We start from the raw sequence: 18,458 nt of genomic DNA on the forward strand, positions 1-18,458 counted from the left end.
GGGCAGCAATGCCCTCAGCAGCACAATGGACATGATCAGTCCCGGTACACCCAGGTTCGCACTACAAACCAAGGGGTGGGAGTATCACCCATACTTGGCAGCTTCAGGCATGCGCCATGTTATTAGCAGGGATTCTTGCCAGCACACCTTGATGGCCAACCCAAATTTCACCTCTGTTTGGTGGCTTGAGGACTGCACTTTAGCCACAGGACAGAAAAACTGTTGACCCAGTCAGGTAGGGGAATGCCAAAAAAGCTAGACTGGTCTGCCATGTATAAACTATGGATCCTGGGTAATTTTGAAATAAACATAGAACTAATACTAGAGGTGGTGGTGGTGCAGAACAAAAAAAAAGTTTGAATGGCAGATCCTCAAATCATTGGCCACTACACAGGATACTTCTGGAACCTTACATCACACCAACTCTTAAGCAAACAATGCTCACTTACAGCCAAACCACAGCATTCAAGTCTACACGCTCCACCATTCAACCACATATTCAGAACCTACACACTAACCCAAAATACACCATGATTCTAATCACTAGCTCGTGCATTCCAGGCAATTCATCCCTACACTCAACCACAATACAACATAGACAATCCCACATCTCAATTGCACCACCTGAACACCAAACTACAGCTACTCACCTCAGACCTACTAGATGATACAGCCCTCAGTGTGCATACTTACCAACAAAGCTGGCACTAATCTAGCCAACTCACTTTCACGGTTTAGGAAATACAACAATGAAAAACACAGAGGCATATATACTTTGAGCAGAGGCCAATTTGTTGTAGTAATGCAACCAGTTTAAGGAATAAAGCTTTGCTAACTGCTGGCTTTAGGTTTCTAGGACCCCAGGTTATGTTAGCTGAAGAGCAAACTTTAAGTGCAGTTAGGATCTTGCTGTTGGAAATAGATGGCTGCCGGCAGTTGCCATGACCCTTCCAGAACCAAGAACTGCCATTTTAGAAGTCTGCTCCCCCAACCGTAAGAAATTACAAAATCACGAGTTACATTGGAAAAAAAAGACTTTAATTTCATGATGAAAGGACTGCAAAGAAAATTGTCCATCTACCACACAATAAAATCACTTTCGCTTAATACTCTTCACCTTCATCTTCTTCGCCCTCATAGGAGTCTAATCCCACCTCTTCATAATCCTTCTCCAGGGCAGCCATGTCCTCCCGGGCCTCAGAGAACTCGCCTTCCTCCATCCCCTCACCCACATACCAGTGGACAAAGGCACGCTTTGCATACATCAGGTCAAACTTGTGGTCCAAGCGAGCCCATGCCTCGGCGATGGCTGTGGTGTTGCTCAACATGCACACGGCACGCTGCACCTTGGCCAGATCCCCACCAGGCACCACAGTGGGAGGCTGGTAGTTAATACCAACTTTAAAGCCAGTTGGGCACCAGTCCACAAACTGAATACTGCGCTTGGTCTTTATTGCTGCAATCGCAGCGTTGACATCTTTGGGCACCACGTCGCCACGGTATAACAGGCAGCAAGCCATGTACTTACCGTGGCGTGGGTCACATTTCACCATCTGGTTTGCTGGCTCAAAGCAAGCATTGGTGATCTCAGCAACTGAAAGCTGCTCATGGTATGCTTTTTCTGCCGAGATGACTGGGGCATAGGTGGCCAGGGGAAAATGGATACGGGGATAGGGCACCAAGTTGGTCTGGAACTCTGTGAGGTCAACATTGAGCGCACCATCGAACCGAAGGGAAGCTGTGATGGATGACACAATCTGACTTATCAAACGGTTGAGGTTTGTATAGGTTGGACGCTCAATGTCCAGGTTCCTGCGACAGATGTCATAGATGGCTTCATTGTCCACCATGAAGGCACAGTCTGAATGCTCCAGGGTGGTGTGCGTTGTCAGGATGGAGTTGTATGGTTCAACCACAGCAGTTGACACTTGGGGAGCTGGGTAGATCGCAAATTCAAGCTTCGACTTCTTGCCATAATCTACAGAAAGCCGCTCCATCAGCAGGGATGTGAAGCCAGAGCCAGTACCTCCACCAAAGCTATGAAAGACCAGGAATCCCTGAAGGCCAGTACACTGGTCAGCCTGTGGAGATTAGAGCATAGATTAGACTCAAGAGAACACTACAACACCCTTAACGATAAGTGAGTTATCCAAAACAAAATTAGTGGGCATAATGCAAACTGGAACACGTCCTCAAAGTGACTACGCTCACTCAAAGCACAGGAGCCACCCAACTCACCAATTTTCGCATTCTGTCCAGCACTTGATCAATGATCTCCTTGCCGATGGTGTAATGTCCACGAGCATAATTATTGGCAGCATCTTCCTTGCCACTTATAAGCTGCTCTGGGTGGAAGAGCTGGCGGTAAGTCCCGGTCCGAACTTCATCTAAAGGATTGCAAAAAAAAAAATTGTTAAAATGGGGCTGTGCTGTTTTAACTTCTTACCAAACCATTGCCATAATGCTAGAAAAAATGACATATTTCAAGTGCAATTCACCACTTCTGCGACAAAAATAACATGGCAAGAGGTGGTTTAGAAAGTGTGGTAGTGAAATTGGTGGTGGAGTGGATGGAAGAGGGAAGTTGAATACTTCCAAGAAGAGCATCCAATGTCACAGTACAAATAAAGAAGACCACCATATGCTACAACTCCCAGGCATTAGCTGGTCAGCAAGACTTCCACAAGCACCAGCTTCTGCAGGGTTAGTATTACCAAGACAAGTTTATAACTGATGGATAAAAACGGGATAGTCACCACAACTAAATACCACTTCAGTGAGGAGTGGTGAAAGGAAGTTGAATCTTTATACACAATCCATACCCACTCTAGTAGAGGCATGCTTCATCATTGGGTTCATCCGAACTACTAAAGGTCTGGTTGGGCTCAACTGTTCGAGGGAGCACTTTGTATATTAGTAGTCACATGAAGTTACATGCAAATAAAAACGTTTAATATTGTGGATGGGAAAAGATTTAAATTAACTTTAGATGGGGCACAATGGCTCTATGACAATAGTGCCAACATGTTTCTGCCCCACACTGATCGCCATACAAGATCCACAGAATTTTTCAGAGTAGGTTTGTTTTACTAATACTACCCTGGTGAAGTAGGTTCTGAAGTTTAATATGCCATGCACAATAAAAAGCCAAGGACTGAGAAGCCAGGTACACATTTACAAAGCTCAGGTATTTGTGCCTACTACTTGGCTTCAGCAGTCACTGAGTAGCCATTTGACATCTGTACAGCTGGCATACAATTTATGCATGTGATAAATCTGTTTGTATTGTCTTGCTAAAAGACAACAAAAATAAGTGTTGCCAACAATAGACGCATGGCTGGAATTCACGCGTGTGGGTCTTACAGGTTTAAGGAGCAGCCCAGGTCCTGATGTAATTGTTCCTTAAGGAAGCCATTTGGGCTACCCAGTGCCACTGCTTGTAGATATGTCCCAGAGTGCACCTATTCTCGCCCCACGGATATGTACACCCTAGGACAAGCAGGGCTACAAGGAGACATGCCACCCAAGTTCTATTTCTGCAACTCCAATTTTGATGCTCAAGGTAGTTTTTTCAGAGAAAGGTGAACCAGGCCTGAACGCTAGCCCTAAACCAGAGCGGTCACTGAGCTGTGGCTTATGTGGTGACTTCAGGTAGTACTTACAAGACAGGTGATGCTCCCGGTGAGCTCCTTCCGTATTGCTGCACACCTGAGCAGAAGACTAGTTTTCTCCAAAGGGAGCCTCCATGATGGTGGTCTTACTCTCCTGTCACCGCTCCTCCCCTCAACTCTGCCGAAGCGCTGCAATGTCCTGTTTAACCCAACCATGACCCTGTCAGTTTAGGTTCTATTGTGTACGCTTAAGCTTCCTCATTTTGGGACTCATCATTCTTGGCATTTCAGGTCTCACTTTATTACAATTAACAAGTCGCTGTTGAGTAAACCCACCTAACATGGGTTTTTGGGTTCCACATCTACTAAATAGCCAACATGCAAGCAACCCACATATGACAGCAGATATTTAAGCAGCCTGTCAACTCTGGAACCATCCCTCCTACCACCCAGCAGATGGTACGGTAGTGATAAGACATCTTCATGTGGACTAAATTTTCACAAACACCACAGGCCCCAATGACGGATGCACATCTAACTAGAGGCAACAGGAAGTGAAGACCCTCTGGGCACATTTACTTTAGAGTAGTAAATGGTGCTGTGAAGGGATCCGGCATTTATTACAATGTAAATGTCACATTGTGCCCCAAGCAAAACTAAGATGGGACTGGAAGCAGTGACATGGGAGCGCTTTAGGACACTTCTGATACAGCCACCACAGCTCAGTTTAAAGTGTGGTCACAGGTATCTGGAAAAGTTGATGGCACTGCTGCCACTCCGCAAGTGGTCTAGTTTGGATGAACATCTCTAGGTTCCACTTCTGAGGTACCTCGTAAAGTTAGGACAGTGAATCCAAGGATAGACTGCTCATCTCACCCAATGCATGCAAGGCAACCCAGTGGGCATGCAGAACACCTGCCCCCAACACCATCACACAATGCCCTCTACTCACCAATGACACTTGGCTCCAGGTCTACAAAGACAGCACGGGGCACATGCTTTCCGGCCCCCGTCTCGCTGAAGAAGGTGTTGAAGGAGTCGTCGCCGCCCCCGATGGTCTTGTCACTGGGCATCTGTCCGTCCGGCTGGATGCCGTGCTCCAGGCAGTACAGCTCCCAGCAGGCATTGCCCATTTGGACCCCAGCCTGGCCGACATGGACTGAAATACATTCCCTCTGAAAGATAAGGGTGAAGTGTCAGGGGCATTCTAAATGGTAACTGATGACAAAGTAAACAGCAGTCTTTCATAAGGGGGTTCTAAAAGACTGGTGTTATGTAGTAGGGCAGTCCTTGATCTGTAAGAGAAGTGATTCCATCATGCACCGGAAGACAGACCACCACATGCGACAGCTATGGGATAGCATTGATAAAACCTGGAAATCTGCCCGTCACACACCTGTATGTCTAGGGATAGCAGTAATAAACCACAGATGGGCAGAGCGCCACGTGACGGCATGTCAAGGGATAGCAGTAATAAACCAAGGATGGGCAGAGCATCATGTGATGTCAAGGGATAGCAGTAATAAACCACGGAGAGGCAGACTGTCTGACTGTCAAGGGATAGCAGTGAAACCACAGGTGGGCAGACTCACTTGTCGGCATGTCAAGGGATAGCAGTAATAAACCATGCATGGGCAGAGCGTCACGTGAAGGCATGTCAAGAGATAGCAGTAATAAACCATGCATGGGCAGAGCGTCACGTGAAGGCATGTCAAGAGATAGCAGTAATAAACCACGGATGGGCAGAGGGTCACGTGACAGCATGTCAAGGGATAGCAGTAACATAGGCAATTCAAAACTTGGTATTCATGAGAAAAGTGACAAAGGAGTGAAAATTACTGTAAGGCATCAAATTAGTGACTTGAATTTTATTAACATAAATAAAATAAAAAAATTGATTCTCAAATGTAACAATTCAGCTACAGAAATCAAGTCAATATTACATAATCTCAAATACAATGCAAAAAATTACAAAGAAAATTTGTTAAGAAAAAGTGGCACAAGTTAATACTCTACGCGCGTTTCAGAGACCAGCGCCTTCTTCTGGAGAAGCCACGAATTATCTGATAAAATATTGAAAGAACAACATAAGACATATTTTAACAATTCATCCAAAAGTTTATAGCATCTTACTATTTTCTAACATATTACTATTTTATTAAAAATCAGTCACTAAATACAGTTAACTTAACAAACGTCTCCTTATGTCACTTAAATAAACAGGTCGTACATAACTATTACATAAAGTTATTTCCACATTCAACATACTTATTGCATTGCTCATTATCTTTCAAAACGTTAAAGGAAGACCGCTATCATAATGAGATAGATGGAGGTTGAATTATTTTGAACACAAATAAAATAAGAAAAATGATATAATCACCTATCAAGCCTTCATATTAAAGGACTAGTGTTAATGCCTGATAGCATTTTAGAAAGTATACTTCGGTGGATATTCTTATATATATGTTATTAACTGATATACTTACTGCAATAGCAGTTAATCACAGATGCATGATAGGGTTGTCTGTGGACATATATACGATTTTAACTAAGGAAAGGGAAGGAAAAATGGCACAATTTTTATAACCTATAAAGATTATTCCCATAAAATAAGCTGACCACGCTAAGTTCATTGTAAAAGATACAGTAGTTTATGAACTTACAATTCCAGGTATTCTGGGTATATAGAATATATTTCAATTTTGAGATGTGATGTGGCTTCTTATAGACAAGGCCTTTTTAGAGAAGGTACTTCTTATAGACAAGGCCTTTTTAGAGAAGGTACAATCTGCAAGATTGTTTCTAAAAATGAAGATCGTATTAAAATCACATTTGAAACTATTTGTTATTTAATATATTAGAACAGGAACCATGTACTATAATGCTATTTTTTTTTAAAAACACTACTTGGCGGTTATTGTATAAAAATGCTTTACATATACTTATTTTACTATTTATAGTCAAAGCTTGGATTATAACATCCAACAGATATCGATAGCTCTTTTTTTCTCTAATCAGGTTCCTAAAGTAGTATGGGCGGTCACATGAATTTAATTTCAAATATAATCTGTTCATGCATAACTTTTTAAGGAACTAGTAATTCCATAAGACATTTGACCAATGAAGAACAATTCTTATGAATTTATATTGTAGCATGTATCATTACCTTCCCATAGATTAGAAGGTGTATGGCCGGTAATCACGGTGTTGATTATGGCAGATTGGCAAAAGTGAAACTCGCATGTGTCTAAAGGATATAGAGCAAAAAGACAAAATTTCACTGAGTCCAATAAACAGCTTCCAACTGAAAAGTTCGACTCAATATATAAGCATATGCGAAAAATAAACGTTTACCTTAGTACATTCAAATTTTTCTACCTCCTGGTAGAAACAGAATGAGAAGGATAAATACTGTTCTACAAGAGAAAAGGGGGAGAGGCCGTTGTCCACCTGATTTCGTTTATAAGATGTTTATTTAAAACGGCAGGCATATGGCCAGAATAATATTACGTACCTATTTAAAATAAACCAAATTCTTTTAAACACGTTGTGATGTTGATAGTTCTCCAAATATGAGAGACAGACTGCCTCTCCCCCTTTTTTCTTGTAGAACAGTATTTATCCTTCTCATTCTGTTGCGACCAGGAGGTAGAAAAATTTGAATGTGTACTACGGTAAACGTTTATTTTTCGCATATGCTTATATATTGAGTCGAACTTTTCAGTTGGAAGCTGTTTATTGGACTCAGTGAGATTTTGTCTTTTTGCTCTATATCCTTTAGACACATGCGAGTTTCACTTTTGCCAATCTGCCAAAATCAACACCGTGATTACCGGCCATACACCTTCTAATCTATGGGAAGGTAATACATGCTTCAATATAAATTCATAAGAATTGTTCTTCATTGGTCAAATGTCTTATAGAATTACTAGTTCCTTAAAAAGTTATGCATGAACAGATTATATTTGAAATTAAATTCAAGTGACCGCCCATACTTCTTTAGAAACTTGATTAGAGAAAAATAGAGCTATCGATATCTGTTGAATGTTATAATCCAAGCTTTGACTATAACTAGTAAAAGAAGTATATGTAAAGCATTTTTCTACAATACAATAACCGCCAAATAGTGTTTTAAAAAAAAAATAGCATTATAGTACATGGTTCCTGTTCGAATATATTAAACAACAAATAGTTTCAAATGCGATTTAATACGATCTTCATTTTTAGAAACGATCTTGCAGATAGTACCTTCTCTAAAAGAAGCCACATCACTACATCTCAAAATTGAAATATATTCTATATACCCAGAATACCTGGAATTGTAAGTTCATAAACTACCGTATCTTTCACAATGAACTTAGCGTGGTCAACTTAATTTATGGGAATAATCTTTATAGGTTATAAAAATAATTGTGCCATTTTTCCTTCCCTTAGTTAAAATCGTTTATATGTTCACAGACAACAACCCTATCATGCATCTATGATTAACTGCTATTGCAGTAAGTATATCAGTTAATAACATATATAAGAATATCCACCGAAGTATACTTTCTAAAATGCTATCAGGCATTAACACTAGTCCTTTAATATGAAGGCTTGATAGGTGATTATATCATTTTTCTTATTTTATTTGTGTTCAAAATAATTCAACCTCCATCTATCTCATTATGATAGCGGTCTTCCTTTAACGTTTTGAAAGATAATTAGCAATGCAATAAGTATGTTGAATGTGGAAATAACTTTATGTAATAGTTATATACGACATGTTAATTTAAGTGACATAAGGAGAAGTTTGTTGATAACAGTTAACTTTATTTAGTGACAGATTTTTTATAAAATAGTAAGATGCTATAAACTTTTGGATGAATTGTTAAAATAGGTGTCTTATGTTGTTTTTTCAATATTTTTTGTTATGAGATAATTCGTGGCTACGCCAGAAGAAGGCATTGGTCGCCGAAACGCGCGTCGAGTATTTACTTATGCCACTTTTTCTTAACAAATTTTCTTATTTGTAACTTTTTTATTGTATTTGAGATTATGTAATGTTGACTTAATTGATTTCTGTAGCTAAATTGTTACATTTGAGAATCAATTTTTTAATTGTTTTATTTTTTATGTGAATAAAATTCACTAAGTAATAAAATCAAAGTTAATAAAAGTCACTAATTTGATGCCTTACAGTAATTTCACTCCTTTGTCACTTTTCTCATGAATACCAAGTTTGGAATTGCCTAGGTCAGTGGTTCCCAAACTTTTGACTCCTGGGGACCCCCATTAAGTCACCACTGGAAGCCGGGGACCCCCAAGCAATTTGTAGGATTTAAATTTCAAATATTAATTAGAACAAAATAAACACACGTGCACACATATTTACAAGCCCCTTTCCCCAAGGGAATGTCACTTTTTGTGATGTTCCTATCGTGATAAGGGCTTCGCCTTATTTACAAGGCTGCGTTGAGGCACTTACCGTGGCTTAAAGCTGCCTTGCAAATAACGCCCCCTTGCATGCAATACTTAGCGTGAAGGAGGTGGGCAGTGGGTGTTGCGGTGGGCATTCCACTGAACACCCATTGATTTGTACGCTGCCTCCTATTTACAAGGGCGGCATAAATAGGAGACTGTGCCAAAATTAAAACCAGGAAACACCTGGTCTTAACTTGGCGAAATAAGGAGAAAGGTTTTATTTCTCCTCGATTTTGCAATTTCCATGTGTGGTGCCTTATGCACTTCACATGGAAAAAGCAAAACACTTGGATTGTTTATGTTCAGGAAGCTGACCCTTCCTGCACATAAACAATCTTTAAAATAATTACATTTTGTAACTTCCATACGTACTGTATTAAGCAGAACACATAGAAGTGACAAAACAGCATTTCAAGATTGTTTATGTGCAGCAAGGAGGACCTTCCTGTAATTAACCTATTTTCCCCTGCACACAGATGCCCTTGCACTATGGTGCAAGGGTGCCTGCATTGGCGCTACCCTGCTAAATGTAGCACCAGCTCAGGGGGAAATGCAGGGCTGCACCATATTCTTGTAAATATGGTGCAGCCCTGCATTTCAGAAGTGGCGGAGCGTGTCGTTAAGCCAAGGAGGCTAACACGCTCCTCCACTTCTTTTGTAAATATCCCTCTTAATATTTCATATTGAAAGAATTTGCAAAAAACTAAATAATTTAATCGGAAGATTGGTGCTGCATCCCAGTGACTAACTTTTAAATTGCTGGTTTTATTTTGCAGTATGAGGCTCCTGCCACGGCCATACTGGAAACCAAAAGCAGGCCTAGAATTTTTTCAGACCAGTCCCCATGTGGTGCATACCAAGTGCAGTGAGTGAGCCTGGCCACTACAGAGGGGGCTTTGTAAGGCTCTCCCCCAAAAGATTTTTGGAAACAATGGTGCAGTCTACAACACATTTATCATTACATATTGCATTTTTTTCAATTTTAAAGAATAGTAAATGAAAACCTTACTATGCACCAGGGTACGACAATCTGGGAAGAAAAATAAGTTTGACAAAAGCAGTAACCCACTGAACTTATGCACATGAAATACATTTTTTTTAATGCATGGTACATGTTCTTTGCAGTAGGCATGTTAACCCTCTGTGCTACAATAGAGAAGTTAAAGCTGCCCCTGGACAAAACTCTTATCTCACTCCTGCAGGTACGTTAATCACTGGTGTTATCTTGACACTTTTATTGTCGCTCGAAAACTGCTAATGATACAGGAAACTTTGCAGGGCTTTTAAAACTGCTGCCTGCGGACCCCCTGGGAATGTGTCAAGGACCCCTGGGGGTCCGCGGACCACAGTTTAGGAAACACTGGCCTAGGTTGTTACATTTAATGAGTTGTTTATCCCTGGCCTAGGAATTGCTATATCTATGTTCTCAGGGGGTCCTTGTTAACTATAACTAAAGGGATAGCAGTAATAAACCATGGATGGGCAGACTCACGTGTCGGCATGTCAAAGAATAGCAGTGAAACCACAGATGGGCAGAGCGTCACGTAGAGCAGATGATACATAGCATGTTCAAAAGATTTTTATGTACATAATTGATTATACCTATGTTTTGTAATAGATTCATGGTGCAACACATGTCTCGATGATTGGCTTTGAGAGACCGAAACGTCAACGATATTGACACTTTTTTGTTTATATCATCATCACTGAATGGATTTCAAATAGGTATGTTAAATGTACATATGGCTGATTTGTAAATACTGTCCATATATTTGAGAAGTGTCAAAAACGTACTGCACATGTAAAAAACTGAGTAGTACAGATTTACGTTGCCTTACATGGATGGCATATGGAATAAGACCAATGCAATTGAGAAAGTATGTTGGGAGCAAAAAAAATATAAAAAAAGATTTGATAAACTGACTCTTTTGAGTACTGTGATTTCATGTTCACTATTGTGACAGATTTCAAATTGTAACTAGTGTAAAATAATTCCTTTAAACATGCTTGTTATTGTCTGCAGCAGGCAGCCGCGATCATGCAGTATGGATGGGTTTCTGAAGGATGGCAGCAATCACAGCAGTATTAGTGGCATGTTCATGAGCCTGTAGCAGGCAGCCGCGATCGCTCATGGTAGGACGGGCATGCTTCGGTGCCTGATGGAGGGGAGGGGTCTAGAAACACGGCAGTGTGTGCAGACTCCTGTGGGAGGGGGCAGAGATCGGGTACAGCTGCACGGGCCGGTGTCACAGGACACACACCTCTTGTATTTTGTTGACTCACGACTGTCACTTTTGTAATGCACCGTTTACTACCTCCTATACTTTGTTGGCGCACAATTGTAATTTTTGCTTCATTTAATGTAACGTTTGCCTTTGTATTTTGCTCACTTGTAATGTTCTCATGTTTCAGTTCTGTTCCTACTGTGAAGCCTCTGACGCCTTCAGGTAAAGTCCGCGCTATATAAAAACGCATAAAATAAATAAATAAAAACATTGGGGGCGCAGCATGCGTACTGCGGCAGGCCCCACCCGATGGCCACGACAAGAAAGGCGGCGGCTCTTGGGAGGCTGCTTACTAACACATCACGCCGCTTCCTATTAAACAGGGGCGGGATCGGCCGCTCCGAGGGCGGGCCCGGGGCCGCCCCACCCTCCCGCGCCGCCGACGCCCACACACGGACCAAAAATAACCCGCGCCAGGGCGGGGCCCGGATGACCTAGATCCGAGCGGATCCCGCCGGAGGAGCACGTGCCGCCGAGGATCACGGGGCCGGAGAAACACCGGGGTCCGAGGGACACCAACGGACGGGCCGCGGGGGGCGATGGGAGGACCCGAGGGCGCTCCACCACCGATGAGCCGCGGGCAGCAGGCGCTGTATGACCGACAGTGCACCTGAAGGGGCCACACGACAGACTGCGGGGTTGGGTGGGAGCTAAGGACGGAGGGCAGTGGACACCCGCAAAGGACACGTGGCACCGTACGGGGCGCTAACGACGGAAGGGGAGCGGCGCCGGGGAGGCGAATCAAGGGCCGAGTCTACGATATTAATAACGGACAGCAGCCCACTCTGGAGGCGACCTCGGAGAGGCTCCGGCCGTCCCTCCCCGTTCACCCTCAGAAGCTCCCAACCCGACTTATAATCAACACTCGTTCACCGCCCCTGCCTCCGGGCCCACTCACCATGGTTGCGCGGGTCCGGACGGTTCTGGTCTCACTTCGAGAAGCGTGACGAGTCTCTGTGAGAGGAATGAGCGCCAAAACACGCAGCTCGGCTCTTTATATACGAGGGGTGTGGCTTCCGCATCCCGACAGCGAGTTACGCAACCGCGTCCTCGTACGGGCGGGATACAGCTGACGTGAGGACGCTTCGTCACAAGGGCGGCCATGCTAGGGGGAGGCACGCGTGCCCGGGAGTAGAGTTGAACAGCACCTTGGAGTGGGCGGGATCGTCTCAACCGGCCATCTTAGAGCCAGGCACTACGCAGTTGATTTTATATTTTGCGGCCACGCCTCTGGCGCAGTGACTGAGCCAGTAGAGCTCCCTTTACAAGGCGTTAGTCACGTGCCACCGCCCTGCACCATCTGGCTTCCGCCTACGCAAACTACCGGTCCGAAGATTATTTTAGGCGCCAACCACGCCCCCTGGAATTACCACGACGCAGGGCGGGGCTGACGCGGATTTCAAACCATCCGTACTTTGACGAGGCATCGCTGGGGGCGCTGATGTAGATGCTCGACTGGGCCTGTTTCCTAAAGCAAATATGCGTAGTCTGTGGCGCAGTTACCGCAGGCAGGCCGAGCTCATGAGCTGAAGCTCTACGCATGCGCAGTCATTGACGCAGTGACCGCAGGCAGGACGACCTAAGGCCTGGGGGTGTACGCATGCGCAATCGGTGACGCAGTGAGCACAGACAGGAAAAAGTCTAAGGCCTGGAAGTGTACGCATGCGCAGTCTGTGGCCGCAGATACTTCAAGCAGAACGAGCCTAAATTCTTGAGCTCTACGCATGCGCAGTCTGTGGCGCAGTGACCGCAAGCTGGACGAGCCTAAATTCTTGAGCTCTACGCATGCGCAGTCTGTGGCGCAGTGACCGCAAGCTGGACGAGCCTAAATTCTTGAGCTCTACGCATGCGTAGTCTTTGGCGCGATGACGCTAGGACAGGGGCACTGTGCTACACAGAACAGCAACGTAAAACAAGCCTTTGCAATGCAATCGGTCTCGCATCTGTTAAAGTTAGAGCTGTTGGTTTTGAAAATGACAAATGTTTTTTACTTTTGTTTTTTTGCAGTTGAGTAATGATAAAAGTAAAAAACATTGTCATTTTTAACGCCAACAGCTCTAACTTTAACAAATGAGAGACCTATTGCATTGCAAATGAGCACTACTTGTTGGCTATGGCTTTATTTAATGCGTTTTTGTATAGGGCAGACTTTACCCGAAGGTGTCAGAGCGCTTCACAATAGGAACAGTAATGATACATTAGGAGAAAATTACAAGTGAGCATGTTACAAAAGGAAACAGTATGTTACATGCAGCAATAGTGACAATTGTGCATGTATCAAGAGCAAACAAAAGACAACAGGTAGTAAATGGTATGTTACAAGAGGAAAAAGTGAGGTGTACATGTTCCAAAAGCGTGCAAAGTACAAGTAAAGGTATAGTATGCAATAAATGACAGACACTCAAAACACAAGAACAAACGTTACGTAACATGAGGCAATGGTGGCAATTGTGCATGTATCAAAAGCAAACAAAATATAAGAGGTAGCAAACGATACGTTACAAGAGGAAAAGTGACGTGTGCATGTTACAAAAGAGTACAAAATACAGGTAGAAGTATAATACTGAAATAAATGGCAGACACTCAAACCACAAGCTTTGGGTCGTAAACCATTGCATTGTGCTAGCATGTGTCTGTAAGTCCAAAAGTATTTGTTACTTGGGCAGTGGGTGTATGATGAACAACAGTTCTTGGTTGCAGCATTATAAATGGAAGGGTGGCCGGCAGTAGCTGTTCTGTGTTGCTGGGGTAGTCTGAGTACCATTTGTGGGATGGACTTGAGAAGAAGGAAGCTAAACTGCAGTGGCTGTTGGTACGACTGGTGAAGAGTATCGGCGGCTTTGAGGGAACCAGTACTTGCACTGTCAGTGTCTCGTTTTAGAGCATGAATGAATATTTATTGCACGAGCATATTTTGCGTGTGAGAAATATGTGCACCATTAAAAAATATCTGTCAGCACACCACAACTACAATGAGCCCCAAATAGGCACAGCATCTGCTTACTTTGCTATCAGACACATTCGAATGACAAGAGCACTAGAACCTTTATAGCGTTTACAGTCACAATCACAGCTTCCAAACACTGAAGAATTATTGCTTCAAATACTATTATAACAATCTTGCAGGTATTTCCCTATTGCAGTGGTTCTTGACCTGTGGTCCGTGGACCCATGGGGGTCCGCTAAGGCTAATGACCATGTCCAAGACTGCATAGACAATTAATATTAAGAAAATAATAAAGTGTGTGTAAATAAAGAAGCAAAATGTAGAAGTGAACATTGTAATACTTTCATCAAATGTGAAGGAGTTTGAAATTGGAGGTTAGAAATTTAGATAGAATGCACAGATTGCTTCATGGGAGCAGTGCAAATGCATCAAATAGGATGCAGTAATGAAGATGTGTGGCCTCAATTACATTTAGAAACGTTTGACCTTCCCATTAAAATGAAATATATATATTTTTTTTGTGATTTAAATAAAATATTTCAGCATTTGTATATATGTTTGCTGAATGCTTTGTGTTTGTATTTTCCATGCATTGTTTTGCTGTCAAAATCCTCAAAAATTCTTAGATTTGGGTCCCTGGCTTTCGTAATTATTCAGTGAGGGTCCCTGGATTCCAATATTGATTCAGTGGGGGTCCTTAGGTTCCATGTCTGAACTTGGGTGGCAGAGTGGGCTAAAGAACGGTGATGGATTAAACCCAGATCTGTTGACTGGGTGTGAGTGTTTGATTGGTTCAGATGCTCCATCCATCACCACCCCCTTTTGTACCGCTTTGTTCGCCATAAGTTGGCAGGGTATGCTCAAACGTGAGTCCCTTGCTCACTTTGCCACTGGATTCAAGCAAGCCTGGCAGAAGACGGCTGTAATACCAGAAACTGGTACTACGAAGCTTGATTCCGGTCCAGGGAAGGCATGGCTTGGCAGTTCGGGCTGGACTGTTCCCATGAGGCACAGGGTCAGACTGATTTGCATATGGTCATGTCTGAACTGGGGTGGCAGAGTGGGCTAAAGAATGGTGATGGATTAAACCCAGATCTGTTGACTGGGTGTGAGTGTTTGATTGGTTCAGATGCTCCGTCCATCACCACCCCCTTTTGTACCGCTTTGTTTGCCATAAGTTGGCAGGGTATGCCCAGACGTGAGTCCCTTGCTCACTTTGCCACTGGATTCAAGCAAGCCTGGCTGAAGACGGCTGTAATGCCAGAAACCAGCCCTAGGAAGCTTGATTCCGGTCCAGGGAAGGCATGGCTTGGCAGTTCGGGCTGGACTGTTCCAATGAGGCACAGGGTCAGACTGATTTGCATATGGCCATGTCTGAACTGGGGTGGCCGCGTGGGCTAAAGAACGGTGATGGATTAAACCCTGATCTGTTGACTGGGTGTGAGTGTTTGATTGGTTCAGATGCTCCATCCATCACCACCCCCTTTTGTACTGCTTTGTACGCCATAAGTTGGCAGGGTATGCTCAGACGTGAGTCCCTAGCTCACTTTGCCACTGGATTCAAGCAAGCCTGGCTGAAGACGGCTGTAATGCCAGAAACTGGTCCTAGGAAGCTTGATTCCAGTCCAGGGAAGGCATGGCTTGGCAGTTCGGGCTGGACTGTTCCCATGAGGCACAGGGTCAGACTGATTTGCATATGGCCATGTCTGAACTGGGGTGGCAGAGTGGGCTAAAGAACGGGGATGGATTAAACCCAGATCTGTTGACTGGGTGTGAGTGTTTGATTGGTTCAGATGCTCCGTCCATCACCACCCCCTTTTGTACCGCTTTGTTCGCCATAAGTTGGCAGGGTATGCTCAGACGTGAGTCCCTTGCTCACTTTGCACTAGATTCAAGCAAGCCGGGCTGAAGACGGCTGGAATGCCAGAAACCGGTCCTCGGAAGCTTGTTTCCGGTCCAGGGAAGGCATCGCTTGGCAGTTCAGGCTGGACTGTTCCCATGAGGCACAGGGTCAGACTTATTTGCATATTGCCATGTCTGAACTGGGGGGGCAGAGTGGGCTAAAGAACGGTGATGGATTAAACCCAGATCTTTTGACTGGGTGTGAGTGTTTGATTGGTTCAGATGCTCCTTCCATCACCACCCCCTTTTGTACCGCTGTCTTCACCTGTAGTCACCATAATACAAACCACACGTAAACGCTAATTCGCTGTAATCTGATCAGCCGATATTATTGATCACGATTGACAGTATATTTAACCTCTAACTGCACATTAGAGCATGGGACGATGACCTAAAGATCGTCGCGTAGGGGCATTCGATTACGCTCTCTGCAAATAATAAACAAGCACCCACAGAGAGGTCCATATACAATAAGAGAGTCCTTATCAAGTACGATTTATTGGACTTTAAATGGGAAATATATTGGACATAGCATAACCTATGAACCTGAGAGCAAAATGACCTTAGTTGTATCCTTGCTGTCATTTTGACAAAACGTAGGAGCGTGCCCTCTGCTACTCTGGTTAACTAATATTGAGAATGGAAAAAAATCTGTTAAACTATTTTGGAATAAGGAATATAGAAGGGATATTCTATTCAATGAACTTTATTTGTCTACAGATACGTATACACGTGATGCAACAATGACTTGGAGAAAAATAGATTACTTTGTGGTAATATTGGAAGGTATGCCCGGCCTGTTAAAGCCATGGTTGCAAATTTACCATCTTTTTGCTTTCTGTATGGCACACTGTGTAGAGCTCTTACCATGGCCATTATAAGTTACGATGCATGCAATGCACTCAGCAACAACACCAACTGAGCCTTGCTATAACTTCCCCATAAACGCACCGGTTAAGACTCATAGGGCATTCATCAATATTTCTGTAGGAGACCCATCTTATATCACTTTACTCAAGTATTAATCTCACCTTGATGTCTCCCTATCAGTATCACGATCATATCAACATTGAGGGCTCTTCTCATGCATTAGCAGCTGGGCGGTCTAAACTTGAACACTATGGGAATCTGTCTCTCCTCTTTACTTCTCACCTTGGTGATGGTTCCGCATTGAAATTGAATTAAGTGCAATGGTTGTTTTCCACTTTTTGATTCTTTCCTATTGATACAGCCTTGAGAAAGCCCCAGGCTCACTAACCCGAGGGGGTGAAACACGTTTTGGCTGTTCATTGATATGGATCCAACATTTTCATAATTAAAGTGGATTTATGCCCGTACTGGAATGATTCTGACTGATCTCTAAATAGGAAGACACTCCTACACTCTGCTATATTGTTATTTTATGTTAACGTTAAGGGTCTATATCCTATTGGAGTGAATACACGCCTCATAAGAAGGGATTGTTTCTGGCAGGCAGAGGGTATCAGACCCTTTTTATTGACCACCCTCACACTAAGAACTGAGCACCCTGCCTTCAGGATTGGAAGGCATGCTTTAGGGGAGACTTATAGGTTTTAAGTGCAGTGACCTCAGATATAAGAAAACCTATATCTGTCATAAGAGATGCTAGCAGCAGCTTACACAGGCTACAATGGCTGGCCTGTAGTCATAGTTTGAGTGGGCTCCCATGGGTGGCATAATACTTGCTTCAGCACATGGGGGACTCTGGTGTACCTATGCCCCGGGTACCTTAGTACCATATACTAGGGACTTACAAGGGTACACCAGTAGCCAATCTGGGGGGTGCCTAAGTACTCACCATGTCAAATTTAGGGAGGAAAGTAAAGTAAAGTAAAGTCCACATTTGTAAAGCGCACAATCACCCGTAAGGGTCTCTAGGCGCTGGGGGGCCATCGGGAAGATTAAGCAAGCTATTGCCCAGAGTCACATGGTGCTGGGCTAACCTGCCGCCGGAGCCGGGGATCGAACCGTGGTCCCCAGATTCCAGCGTCAGTCACCCTGGCCGCGGCGGAAGCACAGAGACTGGAGTCCTGATAAGCAGGATCCCAGTCAGACTAGTCAGAAAAACATAGACACCAGCAAACAGTGGGTGTGAGAAGTTGGCCTGATAGGGGATGTTTCCAATTCTGGAACCACCTATTATCAGACCAAACAATCCCTTATGGTGTCAGGTTGTAAGTCAACCTTGTTAGACAAGCTATCCTAGGGGTAGCATGGACTAAGCAG

At 43.6% G+C, this 18,458-nt stretch overlaps 1 protein-coding gene across 1 annotated transcript; it reads right to left on the reverse strand.

Moving 5' to 3' along the window:
* Positions 1-1,016: 1,016 nt before the first annotated feature.
* Positions 1,017-12,388, reverse strand: LOC144822074 (tubulin alpha chain). Its single transcript, XM_078679161.1, has 4 exons — positions 12,261-12,388; positions 4,564-4,786; positions 2,239-2,387; positions 1,017-2,081 (listed from the first exon to the last, which is right to left on the reverse strand). The coding sequence occupies exons 1-4, from the start codon at positions 12,261-12,263 to the stop codon at positions 1,104-1,106; spliced, it is 1,353 nt and encodes a 450-aa protein (XP_078535287.1). The 5' UTR covers positions 12,264-12,388; the 3' UTR covers positions 1,017-1,103.
* Between the last annotated feature and the right edge of the window lie 6,070 nt (positions 12,389-18,458).

Source organism: Lissotriton helveticus, chromosome 3_1 (assembly GCF_964261635.1).
Source record: "Lissotriton helveticus chromosome 3_1, aLisHel1.1, whole genome shotgun sequence".
Classification (NCBI taxonomy): domain Eukaryota; kingdom Metazoa; phylum Chordata; class Amphibia; order Caudata; family Salamandridae; genus Lissotriton; species Lissotriton helveticus.